This window comes from Tenrec ecaudatus, chromosome 4, assembly GCF_050624435.1.
Source record: "Tenrec ecaudatus isolate mTenEca1 chromosome 4, mTenEca1.hap1, whole genome shotgun sequence".
Classification (NCBI taxonomy): Eukaryota; Metazoa; Chordata; class Mammalia; order Afrosoricida; family Tenrecidae; genus Tenrec; species Tenrec ecaudatus.
In genome coordinates, this window is record NC_134533.1 from 10,317,795 (window position 1) to 10,334,414 (window position 16,620).

At 51.3% G+C, this 16,620-nt stretch overlaps 1 protein-coding gene across 1 annotated transcript in view; it reads left to right on the forward strand.

The window, feature by feature from the left end:
* The window catches only part of STX5 (syntaxin 5), a 31,264-nt gene extending 15,244 nt beyond the window's left edge, over positions 1-16,020 (forward strand). The window contains exon 11 of the mRNA XM_075545574.1: positions 15,293-16,020. Coding sequence (XP_075401689.1) covers positions 15,293-15,452 — 160 coding nt within the window. The 3' untranslated portion in view covers positions 15,453-16,020. The remainder of the gene's footprint in view (positions 1-15,292) is intronic.
* Positions 16,021-16,620: the final 600 nt, after the last annotated feature.

Below are 16,620 nucleotides of genomic sequence, written 5' to 3' on the forward strand. Positions count from 1 at the left end.
CCAAGCCTCCTGCCAAAGCACTTGGCTTACTTGCTCTGTGGGTTGGGAAGGCCACCAAGCTATTTCCTGTCAGTTTCTGCTGCCACCCTTTCTCTGTTACTTCTCACTATCCCCGCTCTTGTGGAATTTTTCTCTCTGGCTCCTGGGTCTAGGAGGTTCTCAGCACAGGTAGCCTGCTTCCAAAGGAAAATAGCTCTATTTTCTTGTTGGTATGGAACTCTCCTCTCCCCTCTGCTCTGGGATTGGCTCCCGTTTAAGCCTAGCAGAGGGCAGACTAACCGATCTCCCGTGTTTCATGCACGCCTATTTGCATGGCCCCTTGGGAACCGGGATGCCATCCATGCACCCTATGTGCACTATTAGCAAGTTGTCCAGCCCCTTCCAGCGTCCCCCAAAGTAGTTGCTGCAGCTGTTTAAATACAGCTAAGCACCTCAGGACTGGGATTCCTTCGTTTGAAGGTTGAGTTAGGGTTATGGCTTCACGATCCACCCCCATTAACCGGCTCGTAATGGCGAGTGCTTCTGTTCTACCTTCTGCTTCCTTACACAGTGTCTAGGGCAGCGGTTCTCAACCTTCCTGGTGCCGTGACCCTTTCATACAGTTCCTCATGTGGTGGTGACACCCCCCCCCCCAACCATAACATTGTTTTCGTTGCTACTTCATCGCTGTCATTTTGTTACTGTGATGAATCCAGTGACCCCTGTGAAAGGGTCGTTGGACTCCCAAAGGGGTCGCGGCCCGCAGGTTGAGAACCACTGGTCTCCGGTCTTCAAGGCCTAAGAATTGGTCTCTCTTCACTCGGAGGAACAGGAAGCAGGAAAGCCAAGGAAAGGAGGAAGCTGCACATGGAATGGCTAACTTCTGTCATAAACAGTTGTCTCCTTGGCCTTGAGTCCAGAAGAACTGGATGGTGTCTAGTTGTTATTACTGAACATTTTGAGCAGAGATTCCAGACGAATCCTGATTAAGAGGGAGGAAATAAGGAACAGAATTTCAAATGCCTGCAGACTCTTAAATTTCATAGAGGATGGAGAAACCTGTGAAACCTGTCCTGAGGTAATCTTCAGACCTTAAACCCAAAATATTTCCTGAAGCCTTAAAACTGAACAGTAGTTGAGCTTAGCTGTTGATGAAGGTCTGTATTTAGCATGCGGCTCTTTTAAGAAATATCTATGTGGGATCAAGGGCAACTGGAATGCTTAGGGAGCTGTGGATGTATAATCACGAAGGAGGAACAACTCAGGAAGGGGGGATGAGAACGACCATAGAAACGGAAGAGTGTAATCAGTGACATTAAATTGGACACGTAATATTGGTGTTTTCCTGTATAAACCACAAAACAACATTTAGAAAAAGCAAAGAGACGTGCTGCATGGGCCAGATCTTCTACCACAGAACTTTAAAAAATGTCGAGGCCAAGATGTCATCCTGAGGACGAAGGTGCGCCTGACCGGAGCTGTGGTACTCCCACCTGCCTCTTACTGGAAGGGAAAGCCGCACCGCGACCACGGACGGGACGGCCAGAGCAGACGGGCGGCATCTGATTGTGGCAAGCCTACTGACCGCACCAGGGACTGCCAGAGAAGACGCAGGCGTGTCTTGGAGGAAGCAGAGTCAGAAATGCCCATCAGTACGGATGGGGGGAACTTCGTCTCCCTTAGGACGTGTTATCAGATGGGCCGGCCCCTGGAGAAGGGCATCATGCTTGGTAGAAAGCAGCAAAAAGAAATAGAGGAAGATCCTCAGGGAGATGGATGGACACAGCGGCTGCACTAGAAATGGTGACACTTCAACTTGTGACAACGGCACACAGCCAGGCGGGAGGGGGGCTGTGGTGCAGAACGGACAGGGCGGCTCGTAACAAGAGCAGGAGGCAGCTGTGAGTCGGAGAGGCATGTCGGTGGAGTTGGACTTGAAGGCTTGGTGTCTGAGTTACCTAGTACTGCTGTTAGATACCATATATACTCGTGTATAAGCCAGGGCTTTCAACACACTTGTAAAGCAACTTTTGTGGTAAAATTAGGTGCCTCGGCTGATATTCGGGTCAGCTTATACTCGAGTATATGTGGTAAAGACTCAAGTGGGTGCCTTTAAGGGCCAGAAGTTGATTTCCTCATAATTCTGGAGGTTAAGAGTCTGAATTAGGGTCTTCTTTGTTGGTAGCCCCCAGGACTTCTTTGGTGTTCCTTGGCTTGTAGACGGGCCTAGTGTGCCCTCTCCTGGGCGGTGCCCTGGCCTTGATGCCGATGCTGCTCCTTCTGCGGCTCAGAAAGGTTAGGTTTAGGGGTGAGGACCGGCTTGCGGTCAGGCTGCCGCATTACACGTTAGGTGCTTGCATCGCATTAGATTGCGTCCACCGGATAGAGGTTAGGAGCGCGACCCTTGTGTGGGGGTGGGGCACACTTTCCTCTGGAATACTCGATAAGGAAATGGGTACAAAAACAAGGCCACGCACTGAGTTCTGAGTTTGGGATTGAAGTCTCCGTCCTGGGAGGAAGCTAAGGAGGGTCACAGCTGGTGAAGGAGAAAGAATCAGAAACTCGGTATCGGAGGAGCCAAGAAAAGAAAATGAAATGGAGCAAAGATTGATCAGCTGTGAGACGTTGTGCTGATACCACCAAGCAAGCCGGAAGCTGGGAATTCCAGGGGCATGTGCACAAGCACGTTTACGGCGTTGTTCCTGCTAGGCGGCAGGGTCACTGCCATGGTGGGTGGTAGAACCGCCCCTATGGGTCACTGACACTGTAACTCCTCTGGGGAGTAGAGGACCCACCCACGGTGCCCCCGAGGTTCCTCCAGAGTTGGTTCCCGTGTGCCTTCTGCTTTGGGTTCCTCAGTTCCTCCTTTCTTGTTTCCTTCTGAACCAGTTAAGAACATTTCTCTAGCGTTCCATTTTCACTTGTCGGAGCTTTGGGGGCAGAGCGGGTGCGTGTTGGGATGTTAACCACAAGGCCCGCCGTGGTTAACGAATGAATGAGCGGTTTTCTGATAGGACCTGCTATCCGGTCCGTGTCCAGTCTGTTCCCAGTTTCCCCTAAGCTGCTTTTTAATAGCTTACGAAAACAAGAAGTGAGAAGTGGACTAACTTTTGTGACCGACGCCTGCTCATCCTCTTGTAGACTGGTTGGCACTTCTTCGGGGGGGGGGGGGGCGGGAAATTGAGACTTACTACTCCCAGAAAGAGTTGCTGTCTTCATGTGGATTAGGTGCCAATAAAAATGTTGGGGGGGGGGGGAATTCATCTCAGAAACCGACCGGGGCTCTGAGATTCTGCTCTGAGCTATGTAGGTCCCTGTAAGTCAGAGTGGACTCAGTGGCAGTGAATTTGTTTTGTTGTTTTTTTTTCCCTGAGTTTTGTTTTAAGTTTTGCTGTTGTTTTTATTCCCTCTATCTTTAGGTGGTTGCTCTAGGGATGACTGCATTATTAATTTTTACTGTCTAGTTAAAGCTCAAATCGAGCTACTCCTTTGTATAAAACGGAAGAACTTTCAGCCCTTTTTTCCCTCCTCTGTGGTGGTTCCATCTAGATATTTTATAAGTCTCGTAGTAGACACTTTTTTTTTTCATTCTAGTCAATAGAATCTAGATTCTAAGAATATATCAACAAAATAATGCCTTCTCCCTAACTCTGTGCAGTAAATTTTTTGTTTTAAAATGAACTATTCTAAAGAAAGGTGGGAAAGAGATCATCTTTTATTTCTTCACATATTTACCATATCCAAGTTCAGCAAGTTTCCAAAATCTGTTAAGTCCATCTGGTGAGCTTTTTCTGGTCAAAATGTGTCAATGTCAAAAATTCCACTTGTTTCTCTTTCTACAGTTTCTGATTCTCTGGTGACCAGCGCGATGATATTCGCTGCCAGCAGTCCTTGTGTGCTCTCTCCCCACGGCTGGTCAGGGTGGGGTTTGCCCCCACCCCGCTGTCGCTCGTAAATGTGGGTCATGGGTGGATTTCGCGGGTGTGGGCCGATGGCAATGGCAAGCAAAATCTGTGAGACAGGATCGAGATCCTGGGCTTCTGTCAGCGTTCCTCTGGCGTGTGGGTATTTTTGTTTCAGCAGGCAGTTTCCTTGGCCGAACTGAGGTAGCTGTTTATTCTAGCTTCTCTGTGGGCTATCGTGGTGCTCCTGGGAGCTTGCCAAGCATCGCCAGAAGCACAATATCAGGCAGCGAGGCTTGGCCAGTACATTGCATGACCGAGATGAAGTGGGCGTCATTGAGGGATGCCAGCAAACACTTGGGGGAGTGGAGTTTGGAGAGAGGACTCAGACAGTGGAATAGACCCCTTTCTAGCCATCAATCCCATGCCCACTCAGTGACCCGATAGGACAGGGCAGAGGTGCCCCTTGGAGTTTCCGAGCCCGTCACTGTTTCCGGGAGCAGAAAACCCCGTCTTCTCCCTTGGCTCACCGGGTAATTTCAAACTGCCGACCTTGCAGAGCACAGCCCAGTGTGTCACCCCTATGATGCCAGGGCTCCCTCGGGGAAGCAGACTAGCTGGTGGGAAATGAGGAGATTTTTCAAATTTGGACTCCAGGGACCCCTTTCTTAAGGTCGAGAAGGCAATGATAAGAGACGGCGGGTTCCGGCCCAGAGCCCAGTGAAGTGAGTCCCACACAGTGTTGGGGTTTGTATGAGTTTAATAGTTAACGTTTACCTCTGCTGCTGTGTGTGCAGTGTGCTGGGGCCTTATGATGAAAGAGTTTGTGATATGGTGACCATATGGTGACCACAGTGGACCACAGAGTTACAAAGTGTGAGCATACACTCCTGGGGCGGGGGGAGCCGCGGGGAATGGTGCCCGTGGACTTGGCCCACACAGGGGCTCCACAGACGCTGCATCTGTTTGAAAGCGCAGCCCCTGCGGCGTGCAGGAAAGCAGAGCCCACAGCAGGAGGCATGCCTGTGTCGTTAAGACCACAGTCCGTGGCTTCCCGTGGGCTCGTGGTTCAGGTGGTGCAGCCCTACCCGTGTGGACAAGTGCTCGGGGTCGCAGGTCCACAGTTCAGTATCAGAGGACCGTTTAACCGCGGCCGGTGCTCCACCTGGGCACCCCTCCCCGCACCCCTGCCCCACTGCCAAGTCTGTTTTAATGTGGCTCTCTGAGAGGGTGTGGGGAGGGGTTTCTATCAAGAGAGCGCTCCTGTATCAACGGTATGAACTGCAGCTCTTCCTAGTCCGGCTGCAGAGAGCCGTACTTAGCACCTACTGCTTTCAGAGGATGTCGCTCTTGCAGCAGTTTGCAGCAGGGCTGGCCCAGGAGCGTTGTTGCTGTTTGTAATTCTTCCTTGCTGGGACCCCTGTGGACGGGGGTTTACTGACCCCTTCTAGTGCAGTGTTTGAGGACATTCCCAGTGGTAGCTCCTCTCACGTCCACCCAGCTGCCCCTGCCACGCCCCTGGGAAACGCAGTCCAGTTACTGCCTCTGTAGGGTTACCTCTCCTGGACTTCATGTCCAGAGAAACAGACAAAATAGAATCAAAAAGCCAAAAAAAACCACCTCAATCTGAAGAAGAAAAATAAAGCGAACTAGGAAAAAGTGGAACACATTTAAAGTGGGTCAAAGGGGAGGTAGGTGGAAGGCTGAGGTGCTAACGTTTTAACCCAACTGAAACCCAAACTCACTGCCATCTAATGGACGCCGGATGCCTGGTCATCACAGCCCTGGAGGACTGGGTAGCACTGTCCCTGTGGGCCAGCCTGTCACTGCTCACGTGAGTGGAAAGCCCCGTCTTCCTGCGAGTGGCCGGCAGTGATGAGAACAGTGTCAGAGGAGAGGAAGGGGGCCCACTGCAGCCTGAGGATGTGGCTTGAAGAGGGGAGTCCCGGGCGTTCTGTGCCGGGGATGGAGGACGGCGGGCTCTGTGGTCCAGGCCCTTGAGGACGGGGGTGTGGCAGTGCCAGTGCTCCCGAGCCCAGTCTTCTCAGTCAGGCAGAAGGAGAGGAGCTCTGGGGCGTTGAGGACTTCCTGGGTTGGTTGACACACTCCTGTCCACTGGCTCTCACCCTCTGGCCAGGCCCTATCCTGGTTGATCTTTATTCGCCACAGCACCCAGAGCGACTGTGCCATCTCGTGCCTACTGCTCCATGGCTGTGTGGGTCAGGGGAAACTGGGCCAGCACCGCCGTTCCTGCATAGCAGGTTCCCAGCACCTCACCTCTGACCCTGAGCCAGACAAGGAAAGCAGGTCCCCAGCCTCACACTCAGAGGTTCTGTGTTCACAGGTGTGAGTGGAGCGGGCTGCCAGGAATTCGTAGATCTTTTTTGTACAAGCTCAGGAGGAGAGTCTGATGGCCAGCAGGTTTGGGAACCACTAACTGAAAGGATGTTTGTTTCTCGAGCTAATGCACACTAAGCAGGAGTCCCTGTGTGGCCTAACCTAACATGCTCACCTGTGGACTCCCTGCCTACCACTCCGAACTCACCAGAGACGCTTTGGAAGAAGGGGGTCAGCTTCTGGAGGGCCCAGCTGGGCACACACACTCAGGGCCGAGTGGACTCTCGAGCATGGCCTGGGTGTGCAGGCGTCTGGGGCCGGAATCGGGAGAGCCAGCTGAGTCTCCTGTGACCCAGCTGAGGCTGAGTGAACCTCTGGCAGGGTCAGGCCCTGGAGGCTAGAGCTCCTCAGACGCCGGTGTATTTTGAATATTAGAACGTGGGAGAGCCAGTGGAGCAGAATCAGAGTCCATACGCGAGTCTGTTTCCAAATGCACGTGTTTAAACTTGGAGGACGTGTTCGATTCCATCCTCGTCTCCCTCGGGGAAGTGTCCATCCTAAGCTGTTGTCTTCCGGGTCAGTGTCCATCTGTTTGTGGGCGTCCCTAACATCTGTCGCTGTGAGGTAGCCTCACTAGGGCTGCGGACGGGGCGGGGGGGGGGGGGAGGGCGCTCAGTCTGTTAGGGAAGCCAGCTGACTGATAGAGCAGGAAGCTCACATTCACAGCTCACTCTGATAAAGGCAGGGAGGGAGAAGGGTGAGGGACCTGAGGATAGGCCCCTCTCATTGATGGGGGCAGGGGCTTTCCCAGAACGGATGCCAGCCAAACACTCAGGGAGCATGCCAGCGAAGGGGAACAAAAGGGAAAATGCAGTTCAGAAATGAGATTGTGCATTCCAGGAGGGTGGACAGCGAGGCCGTGGGCATGGTGAGAGACAGGGCTGGAGGTGGAGGGGGCAGGGGCAGCTCACCATGCCCTGTACCACAGTAGGAAGTTTAGACACCAGAGGAAGTGGACTGGAGTTGGGGCTAGTTCAGGACATGCTGTGCGGCAGACTTCCTGGGACGGTCACGTGGCATTGGACGCAGAAGAGAGGCTGAGCTAGAGGCCAGGAATTGAGAGTCAGAGAGACCTGGTGAAATTGTAAGCATGGAGGAGACGCCTCAGGTTCTGTGGGATGAGTGAGAAAAGGGACAGGACAGCTTCCCACCCAACCCCAGTTCACACAGCATACGATTCAGTAGTTGAGTCACATCAGGAAGAGTGAGATGTGAGAGCATTTTCTTCATTCTTGAGCTTAATCGTTATTAGCTCCCCGTTTCCCCCCATCCTCGCCGGCCATACCCACAAAGAACCATGCATCCAGTTACTGTCTCTCTAGATTTACCTGTCCCGCCTTTCATCTGCAGAAAACATTAAAAGCAAAACAAAGAACAAACAGTAACAAAGTAACAATAAAAACCTCAACTGAAAAGAAAGCAGAAAACGCGGAACACTAGAGGGAATTTAGGATGGAACGTAAGGGAAATCAGGCGATAAGGTGTAGAATGTTAACCCCACTGCATCTGCATGTCATCTACATGTCAGCAAGGCTCTTCACCACCCTGGGCTACAGGCAGAGGGCATTCAAGAGCGGCTGACTCCTCATGTATAACCCTGCCCTGTTTTTTAATCTGAAACCATTTTAGAATGGGTCAAAAGGGAGATCCAGTGACAAGCGATTCCATTTTAATGTGGCCAAGTTTGCCATAATTGACTTTAAAATCTTCTCTGTCTGGTAGCCAAGTTCTTAATGACCCTCGGCTATGATCAGGAGTTTCCCCGAGACTTACTCCATGTGTGGACCCTGCTAATGTCTTTTGGGCTTCCACTGTCCGGGATAACCTTTTCCTAGACTAAATTTTGGAAGTACCGTACATTGCCAGGCCTTTCTACCTGTTCTTTTTTTCTTTGTTAAATCATTTTATTGGGGGCTCGTACAGCTCTTATCACAATCCATCCATCCATCCATCCATCCATCCATTGTGTCAAGCACATTTGTACATTTGTTGCCGTCATCATTCTCAAAACACTTGCCTTCTACTGGAGGCCTTGGTATCAGCTCCTCATTTTTATGCCCCCTCCCCGTACCCCCTTCCTCATGAACCCTTGATAATTTATAAATTATTATTATTTTGTAATGTCTTACACTGTCCGATGTCTCCCTCCACCTACTTTTCTGTTATCCGTCCCACAAGGAGGGGCCTATATGTAGATCCTTGTGATCGGTTCCCCCTTTCTACCCCCCCCCCCATTTTCCCCTTTCCCTCCTGGAATTGCTACTCATTATTGGTCCTGCAGGGTTTAACTGTCCTGGAATCCCTGTGTTTCCAGTTTTTATCTGTACCAGTGTACATCCTCTGATCTAGCTAGATTTATAAGGTAGAATTGGGATCATGATAGTGGGGGGTGAGGGGAGGAAGCATTAAAGAACTAGAGAAAAGTTGTAGGTTTCATCGGTGCTACACTGCACCCTGACTGGCTCATCTCCACACAACCCTTCTGTAAGGGGATGTCCAGTTGCCTAACAGATGGGCTTTGGGGCTCCACTCCACATGCCCCCTCATTCACAGTGATGATGTTTTGTTCTTTGATGCCTGATACCTGATCCCTTCGACATCTCGTGATCACACAGGCTGGGGTGTGCTTCTTCCATGTGGGCTTTGTTGCTTCTGAGCTAGATAGATGCTTGTTTATCTTCAAGCCTTTAAGACCCCAGACACTATATCTTTTGATAGCCAGAATCCATCAACTTTCTTCACCACACTTGCATATGCATCTGCTTTGTCTTCAGCTATCGTGTTGGGAAGGTGAGCTTCACGGAGTGTCGCTTTAATAGAACAAAGTGTTCTTGCATTGAAGGAGCACTTGAGTAGAAGCCCAATGCTCATCTGCTACCTTAATACTAATTAAAGAGACCTTGAACTATTTACAGCCTTTTTTGTTGTTGTTTTGTTTTTCTTTATTTTGCTCTGTCTTGCTTTTTGTGCATAATATTATCTTCAGGTCTATTTAGATAAGATAGGCAGGATAAACAGTCTGGAGGAAAAACAACCGGACCAATGGCTCTGGGGGACATGGGAGGCGGGGGGGGGGGCAGGGAAAGGAAGTGGGTGTTAGCAAACCCAGGGACAAGGGAACTAAAATCGATGGTGAGGAGGGTGTAGAAGGCCTGGTAGGGCTTGATCAAGGGCAATGTAACCGAGAGGAATTACTGAAACCCAAATGAAGGCCGAGCATGATGGTGGGACAAGAGGAAAGTCAAAGGAAATAGAGGAAAGAACTAGGAGGCAAAGGGCATTTATGGAGGTCTAAGTACAGGCATGCACATATGTAAATATATTTCCATATGACAGTGGGGAAATAGATCTATATGCGTAGACTTATAGGTTTAGTATGAAGGTTGCAGGTGGATATTGGACCTCCATTCAAATCGGTTCTTGGGAGGTTCTTGAAAGTCAGGTGGGATAGATCCAAGGTCGTCGACAAGTTTTCCGTTTCTTCAGCTTTGTCCTAGACCTACTGTGAGCGAGTGAGGCGGGTCTGCCCCACAGCCGGCCCCTGAGCTGATACAGAGCTTCTCCACGGTGTCTTCCCACTGCTGTAGTCAGCTTGATTTCTGTGTATTCCATCTGGGGAAGTCCGTGTGTAGGTGTTGTTGAAAAATGGTATTTGCTGCGAACAAGTCGTTGGTTTCCCAAAGTGTATTCATGCAATCTCCAGCCTCATTTCTGTTACCAAGCCCGTGTTTTCCCACTACTGGTCCTTCCTCCTGGTGACCACCAGTGATTGTCAGTGCTTCGTGACTGAACTTTGGGTCAATTTCTGACTGAAGTCCGTAGCTTTTGTGATTGTTGCCTAAATTTGAATAATAGTTGTTGTGATTGGATTTCCTTGAAGTTGAAGAGATAGGATCTTCCTACCAACAGCATTGTACTTCATGATGGGATTTGCAGGATCCTCTTGGATAATGAATGCCGGGCCATTCCTCTTGATCGTGTTATTCCGGACAGAGTAAATCCAAAGCTTGTCTCGGCCAGTGCCGGTCCATTTCAGCTTCCCAGTGCCTGGGGTGTCGAGCTGTGTGCATTCCGTCTCATTGTGACCACTTCCAATGTCCTCAGGTCATACTGTGCACATTCCAAGTTCTAATCGTTGGCAGATTTTTGCAGCTGCTTTTCCTGCCCTCGAATCAGTCACCATCAGCCAATAAAGATCCAGAAGACTTTACCCCCCCCCGCCCCCCAGTTTTTACCCAACTTGTGTAACCATGAGCCACCCCCCTCTAAGAATCAGCTCCCCTGCAGCCACATTTCCCATGCCCTGAGTCTCCAGGGGCCCGTCCTCTGGGGAGTATCCATCGCCCAAACCCAGAGGCAGTTCTGCTCTGTCCTGTAGGGCCGGACTGCTGTGAGTCAACTCGGAGGCAGTGGTGCATTGAAACCTGACTTGGGATAAGAAAACAAAAGTACCCACATGGAGAAATGGAATTCTAGCCCTGTGCTGGGAAGCCTGGGACCTTAGAGAGCCTCTCCAACATCAAGTGGGACTGCCGTACAAGCCAGGCTCTGTGTGTGAAACTCTGAGCTATATTAGCCCTACCGTTCTTGAGACGGTTCCTTAGGACCTGGGGGCTCTGGCAGCCGCTGGCCCTCCGCCTCTCCCCCCAGAGTGCTTGGGAGGCTCCAGCAGGTTCCTCCGTGCTCCCAGCTCACAAAGGCCTCGCTGTTCCAGGGACTTGTTGGCAAAGATCAGAAGTTCTGTTTGGTCGCCTTTCGCGGTGCAAGTTGACTAGAAAAGACCTTTAGCTAGCTCGCTCTGTCTCTCTCTGTCTGTCTCTCTGTCTCTCTGTCTGTCTCTCTCTCAAAGGGGCGCCTTCCCTGCTGAGAACTCCTGCAGGGAGTCAAGTCTGATTCGCTGCCCTGAAGCCAGCCCCGGCTGTCTGAGATTTGCCAGCCTTTCTAGTGTCGGTGTCGTTTGCATGCGTTTGTTTGCCACTTGTTTCTTCATTCTGATTTCCCCTTGCTGCTCCACCTGCTTTAACACGACAGCTGCACCTTGCAGCTGAGGCTGCCGACAGGGATCTGCTGACTCCTGTTGCTGGTGTTGCTAAGGGCCCTGGAGCTGGCTGTCGCTCACAGGGACCCCGCCTACAACAAAACACCCACAGGCCCTGCACCGTCTCCACGGCTGCTCGTAGTGCGAGCCCACTACCGCAGCCACGGTGTCGTCCATCTTGCCTGAGGCCGCCTCTTTGTCACTGCCCGTCTGCTTGACCGAGCGTGATGTCCTTCTGCAGGGCCCAGCCTCTCCTGATGCTGTGTCCAAAGCGCATGAGCACGTTTACCCTGTGCGGTGCTTCATGTGAACTCCTGACTGCTGCTTCCGGGAGCACTGATTGTGGATCCAAGCACCACACATCCCGACAACTTCCGTCTTCTGTCAGATTATCATGCTGTTACCTGTTGGTCCATGTGTTAGTCCAGGTAGAGTAGAGAAACAAATTCATAGGCACTCATATGTGTATAAGAAAGAGCTTTTTTATTAAAAAAAATCTTTTAATTGGGGGCTCACACAACTCTTACCACAATCCATACATGCATCCATTGTGTCAAGCACACTAGCACATTTGTTGCCTTCATCATTCTCAAAACATTTGCTTTCTGCTTGAGCCCTCGGTATCAGCTCCTCATCCCCCATGAGCCCTTGATAATTTATAAATTATTATTATTTTGCCATGTCTTACACTATCTGACATTTCCCTTCACTCCTTTTCTGTTGTCCGTTCCCCAGGGAGGGGTTATATGTAGATCCTTGTAATCGGTTCCCCTTTTTACCCCACCTTCCTGGTTTCGCCACTCTCACCCCTGGCCCTGCAGGGTTCATCTGTCCTGGATTCCCTGTGTTTCCAGTTCCTATCTGTAAAGAAAAAGCTTTATATATAAGATCAGTTGAATACTGAGAAGACATCCCAGCCCAGTCCAGATCGAGTCCATAAGTCTAATATTAGCCCATATGTCAGATACCAATTTATAAAGCCCTCTCCAGACTCACCAGAGACCTGCAATGACACCAAATGCAGGACAGTTTCAGGACAGTGGGTGGGAAGTCTTGTGGGTCCAGTGGCATTGGCAGCATCTTGGCACTGGCAGGGGTCTCCATGTGGCTTCTCCAGTTCCCAGGGCATGGGGTCTATCAGCGTAGTGCCATGTGTCTTCTCCGTAGAGAGTGAGCAGATAAGAGTGTGTCTCCTGCCTCAAAGGAGGATAATCAGGATCTCCCAGAATGCTCAGGAGAAGGCCATGCCCACACAGAGGCCTCATTGGCTGTATCCTGGCTAGGCTCCACCCCTACACTCTTAATCCTCAAATTGACACCAGATTATGTAACTACCACAGTCCAGTCCGGCTGTGAGGATTTTGGTTTTTTTTTAACAATGAGTTTGTAATCTATACTGAAGCCTGCAATCCTCAATCTTCTTCAGCAAGTGCTTCAAGTCCTCCTCACTTTCAGCAAGCAGGGTTGTGTCATCTTCACACCGAAGGTGGGTACTAAGCCTTCCACCAACCCGGATGCCACGCTCTTGTTCATATAATCCAGCTTCTCTGATGATTGGCTCAGCGTGCAGACTGAATAAAGATCATGAGAGGATACCACCCTGATGTACACCTTTCCTGTTCTCTCAACTGCCTCCATCCAGGCACAAGTTCCCCAGGAGCACAATGTCGTGTTCTAGGGTTCCCACTCGTCTCAAGGGTATCCATCGTTTGGTAGGATCCGCACAGGCACGTGCCCTGACACAGTCAAGAAAGCACAAGTACACATCTTTCTGGTCCTCGTTGCTTTGAGCCAAGACGCTTCTGACCTCAGCAATGGTTATCCCCGCTCCGTATCTTCCTCGTCATCCAGACCACACCTCTGGCAGGTCCCGTCCATGTGCTGCTGTGACCGATGGTCTTCAGCAAAATGGTGCTTGCGTGCGCTGTCGACGATATTGTACTATAATTTGAGCCTTCTTCAGAGTCACAAACATGGATCTCTTCCAGTTGGCCAAGTAGCTGCCTTCCAAATTTTTTGGCATAGACCAGTGCTTCCAGTGCTTCGTCAGCTTGCTGAAACCTTTCAGTTGGCGTCCATCAATGCCTACAATCCTCTCAGTGCCATCGTTCTTGCTCGGGGCTGCCTCTTGGAATGGCTTAACGTCCATGAGTTTTGGGGGTTGTTTAGGATAATGCTCTGTGTATTCTTTCCTTCTTCTTGGTACTTCCTACATCGTTCTATTTTTTGCCCTTAGAATCTTTAAAGATTGCAACTCGAGGCTTGTTTTTGCTTTTTTTAAAATTTTTTTATTGTTTTTGCTTTTTTTCCTTGAGTTCTTTCCGTTTCGGATCTGCTGAGCGTGTTCATCCCTTTTGGATCTCTAATTCTAGGTCCTTGCACGTTTCGCTCTGTTTGGCTTTGTCGTCCAGAGCTGCCCTCTGAAATGTTCTATTCCAGTCTGACCTCCAGCGTGCTTCCCGTTGCTTTAGATGAAGAGCAAGCTTCAGAATCTCTCTTGACACCCACTTCCATCTTTTCCTTCTTCTGTGTCTTTTGAATGACCTTTTGCTTCATGAAGGTCCTCCCCCAGATCATCAGGTCTCCTGTCATCTTTGCATCAAATCTGATTTTTCCCCGTTTTTTTTTCTTCCGCCCAATGGTTTTATTGGCATAAGATTCACCAAGGTGACACTTCAGCAGTTCCGTCACATCAAGAAGAGCCGCACACTCATCACCACAAGATTCACACTTTGTACATTCCAAGTTCTGATCCTTAGCAGACTTTCCTAGCCGTTTCTTCTTACCCGAGCCACACGCCACCGGCCAGTGAAGATCCAGAGGACTTTACTCCCCCAGGCTTCAGTCCATCCATGTCCCCAGGGTGTGCCCCTCCTCTTAGGTCACATCCGCAGTCTCTCCCGACCCGAAGGGCCCATCCCCGGCACTGCCTGGCACATGGCCTGCTCCCACTCGTGAAGCTCAGACGTATCTGCCAGTGCTCCAGAGCTGCTCATAGGACCCTCGGCGGCTGCGTCCCTGAAGTAGGAGGCCCATCCCATCTTCGTTGTGTGTGCTGAGTCTGGAAGCTCTGCTGAAATCTGTTCCCTCTGGGTGAACCTGCCCTGGAATACCAGTGACACAGCTTCCGGCATCACAGCGACACACAAGCCACCGCAGTAGGACAGACTGACCAGGCTAGCGGTGACTTTCTTTACTAGTGGAGCTAAATGATTGTTTCATTTTAAGAAGACCTCAAGGGGATGTTTTGGTTTCCAGCTTAAAGTTTTGCTCGGGGCTGTAGTTTTAGGGGTTCATCCCCTCTCGATAGCTCTAGGAAGGCTGGAGTCAAAGAGAATTTGACACTCTGTTTCACAGTTTCTCCCCTTTGATCAGTGTTCAATGGGATCATTGAGCAATTGATTGAAGGATATACAAATAGTGGCAGGGCACCATTCAGGCCTTCGAGTCCGATGGCCAAGGAGACAAGTAGCCGTTCATTCCCTGTCCCCCTCCTGTGCCAACTCATTCTTCTGCTGCTCTAAGGGAAGAGAGACCAGATGTGGTGCCTTACACAGCTCCATGCCCAACTCCATGCGAGCGTTGAAGAACTTAGGCACCGCCCTGCTAGCAGGTTGAACAGAAGCACTGACTAACCACTTTTGAGGCCAATTAACTGGGCTGCCTCCTGAAACCCTGACTCTGAACCTCCAAGCCAAGGAAGCTGCTCTTGGGAGGTGTCCAAATGTACTAAAGCAGCCTCAACAGCTGCTCTCCTTGTTGTTGGTATAAATATGTGGCTCACACGCCTTTGGCCAGCTCGGTTTTCCACAGGTGTACAACATAGTAACAGCCATTACAATACCCGGCTATGCAGACCTACCTTTCACCCGTGCATGTTTTCCCCGCCCTCCGTATCCATGCATGTCCATCCAACTACATTCTTTGCAGTCAAGTGTCCTACTAATGTTCTCTCTCCTCCTGGCCCATCCCCTAGGATCGACGAGAATGTGCTGGGAGCCCAGCTGGACGTGGAGGCTGCCCACTCAGAGATCCTGAAGTACTTCCAGTCCGTCACCTCCAACCGGTGGCTCATGGTCAAAATCTTCCTCATCCTCATTGTCTTCTTCATCATCTTTGTGGTCTTCCTTGCCTGAGCCCTGTCTGCTCTCAGGCACTCCACCGGGGCTTCTGGGAAGGCAGGCGGCCTGTGCTGTCACTGAGCCTGGGCAAGGTGTGGGGAGAAAGGCCCTTTTCCCTGGAACTGCTGAGAATGGCCACTGCCCCTCGGACCCCTGGCCCCTGGCTTGCCTCTGGCCATCCTGCCCTTCCTCACCGCCTACGGCCCATGAAATGTACACGGTTCTGGATTTGGACTGTGCTGTGAAGTGGTGAGAAGGGAGCAGAGGCCAGCTGGGGGCAGTGGGAGAGGCCGCCTCCACCTGGAGTTTTTATAAACCCTTCCCAGCTTCCCCCAAAGGAACTTCGGCAGCGAGGGGAAATGATGCCTTCCTGAGCCGGAGGACAGGAAGATAACTGCCCCCCACCCCCACCCCCACCCCGGGACCAACCCTCCATCTTTCTTCTTCCTCTCCACCATGTGAGGCAGGGGGCCCTGAGCCCCTCTGCTGCCGGCACAGCCCCCACCACTGGCTGCTGGTGACTCTCAACCTGCCAAATGCGCTGCAGCCCAGTTCCCCCCAATTACAGCAAGACTCAGCCTCACGCGCGCCATGTCATCATTTCTGGGTGGGAGCGTCGAAGGGCCCAGGCAGCCCGTAGGGTAAGACACCACCGCTCAGGATTGGAACTCAGCTCCCTGCCCCAAGCAGCTCCCGGGGCTGACCCTGGCAGCCTCTGAGCTCTGTCTGTGCACACGGCTGCCTCCAGGCCAGAGAGAACCCGGTGCAGCAGCCCCTGCTAGCCTGGAAGCTTCCTTCAGAAAAGGGAGCTGGAGTGCGGAGTGGGTGATCAGTGGCGCCTCCAGGACAATCTCAGGTGGCGTGTGGACTGGGCTCTTCTGCACCTGCCAGCCCTTTGACCCCAGTTGTGCTTGCAGCTGGATGTGGCAGGAGCTTGCCTACTGCCAGTAGCTGGGGGTGAAGAGGAGCGTGTGTTCCCAGGTCCAGCGGGTGCTCTTGGGCTCCTCCCAACCCCCTCGCTAAATCCAAGCCAGTCCCAGGAGAACAGAAGAGAAGCCTGCCCAGATGCCCACCTGCCCAGGAGGCGCATGAGCTGGTTTGGCTTCCAGACCAGTGTCCACAACCACACCCTTCAGAGGCCACAGGTGACCCTCTTTCACATCCCCAAAAGAAATTCCCAGTG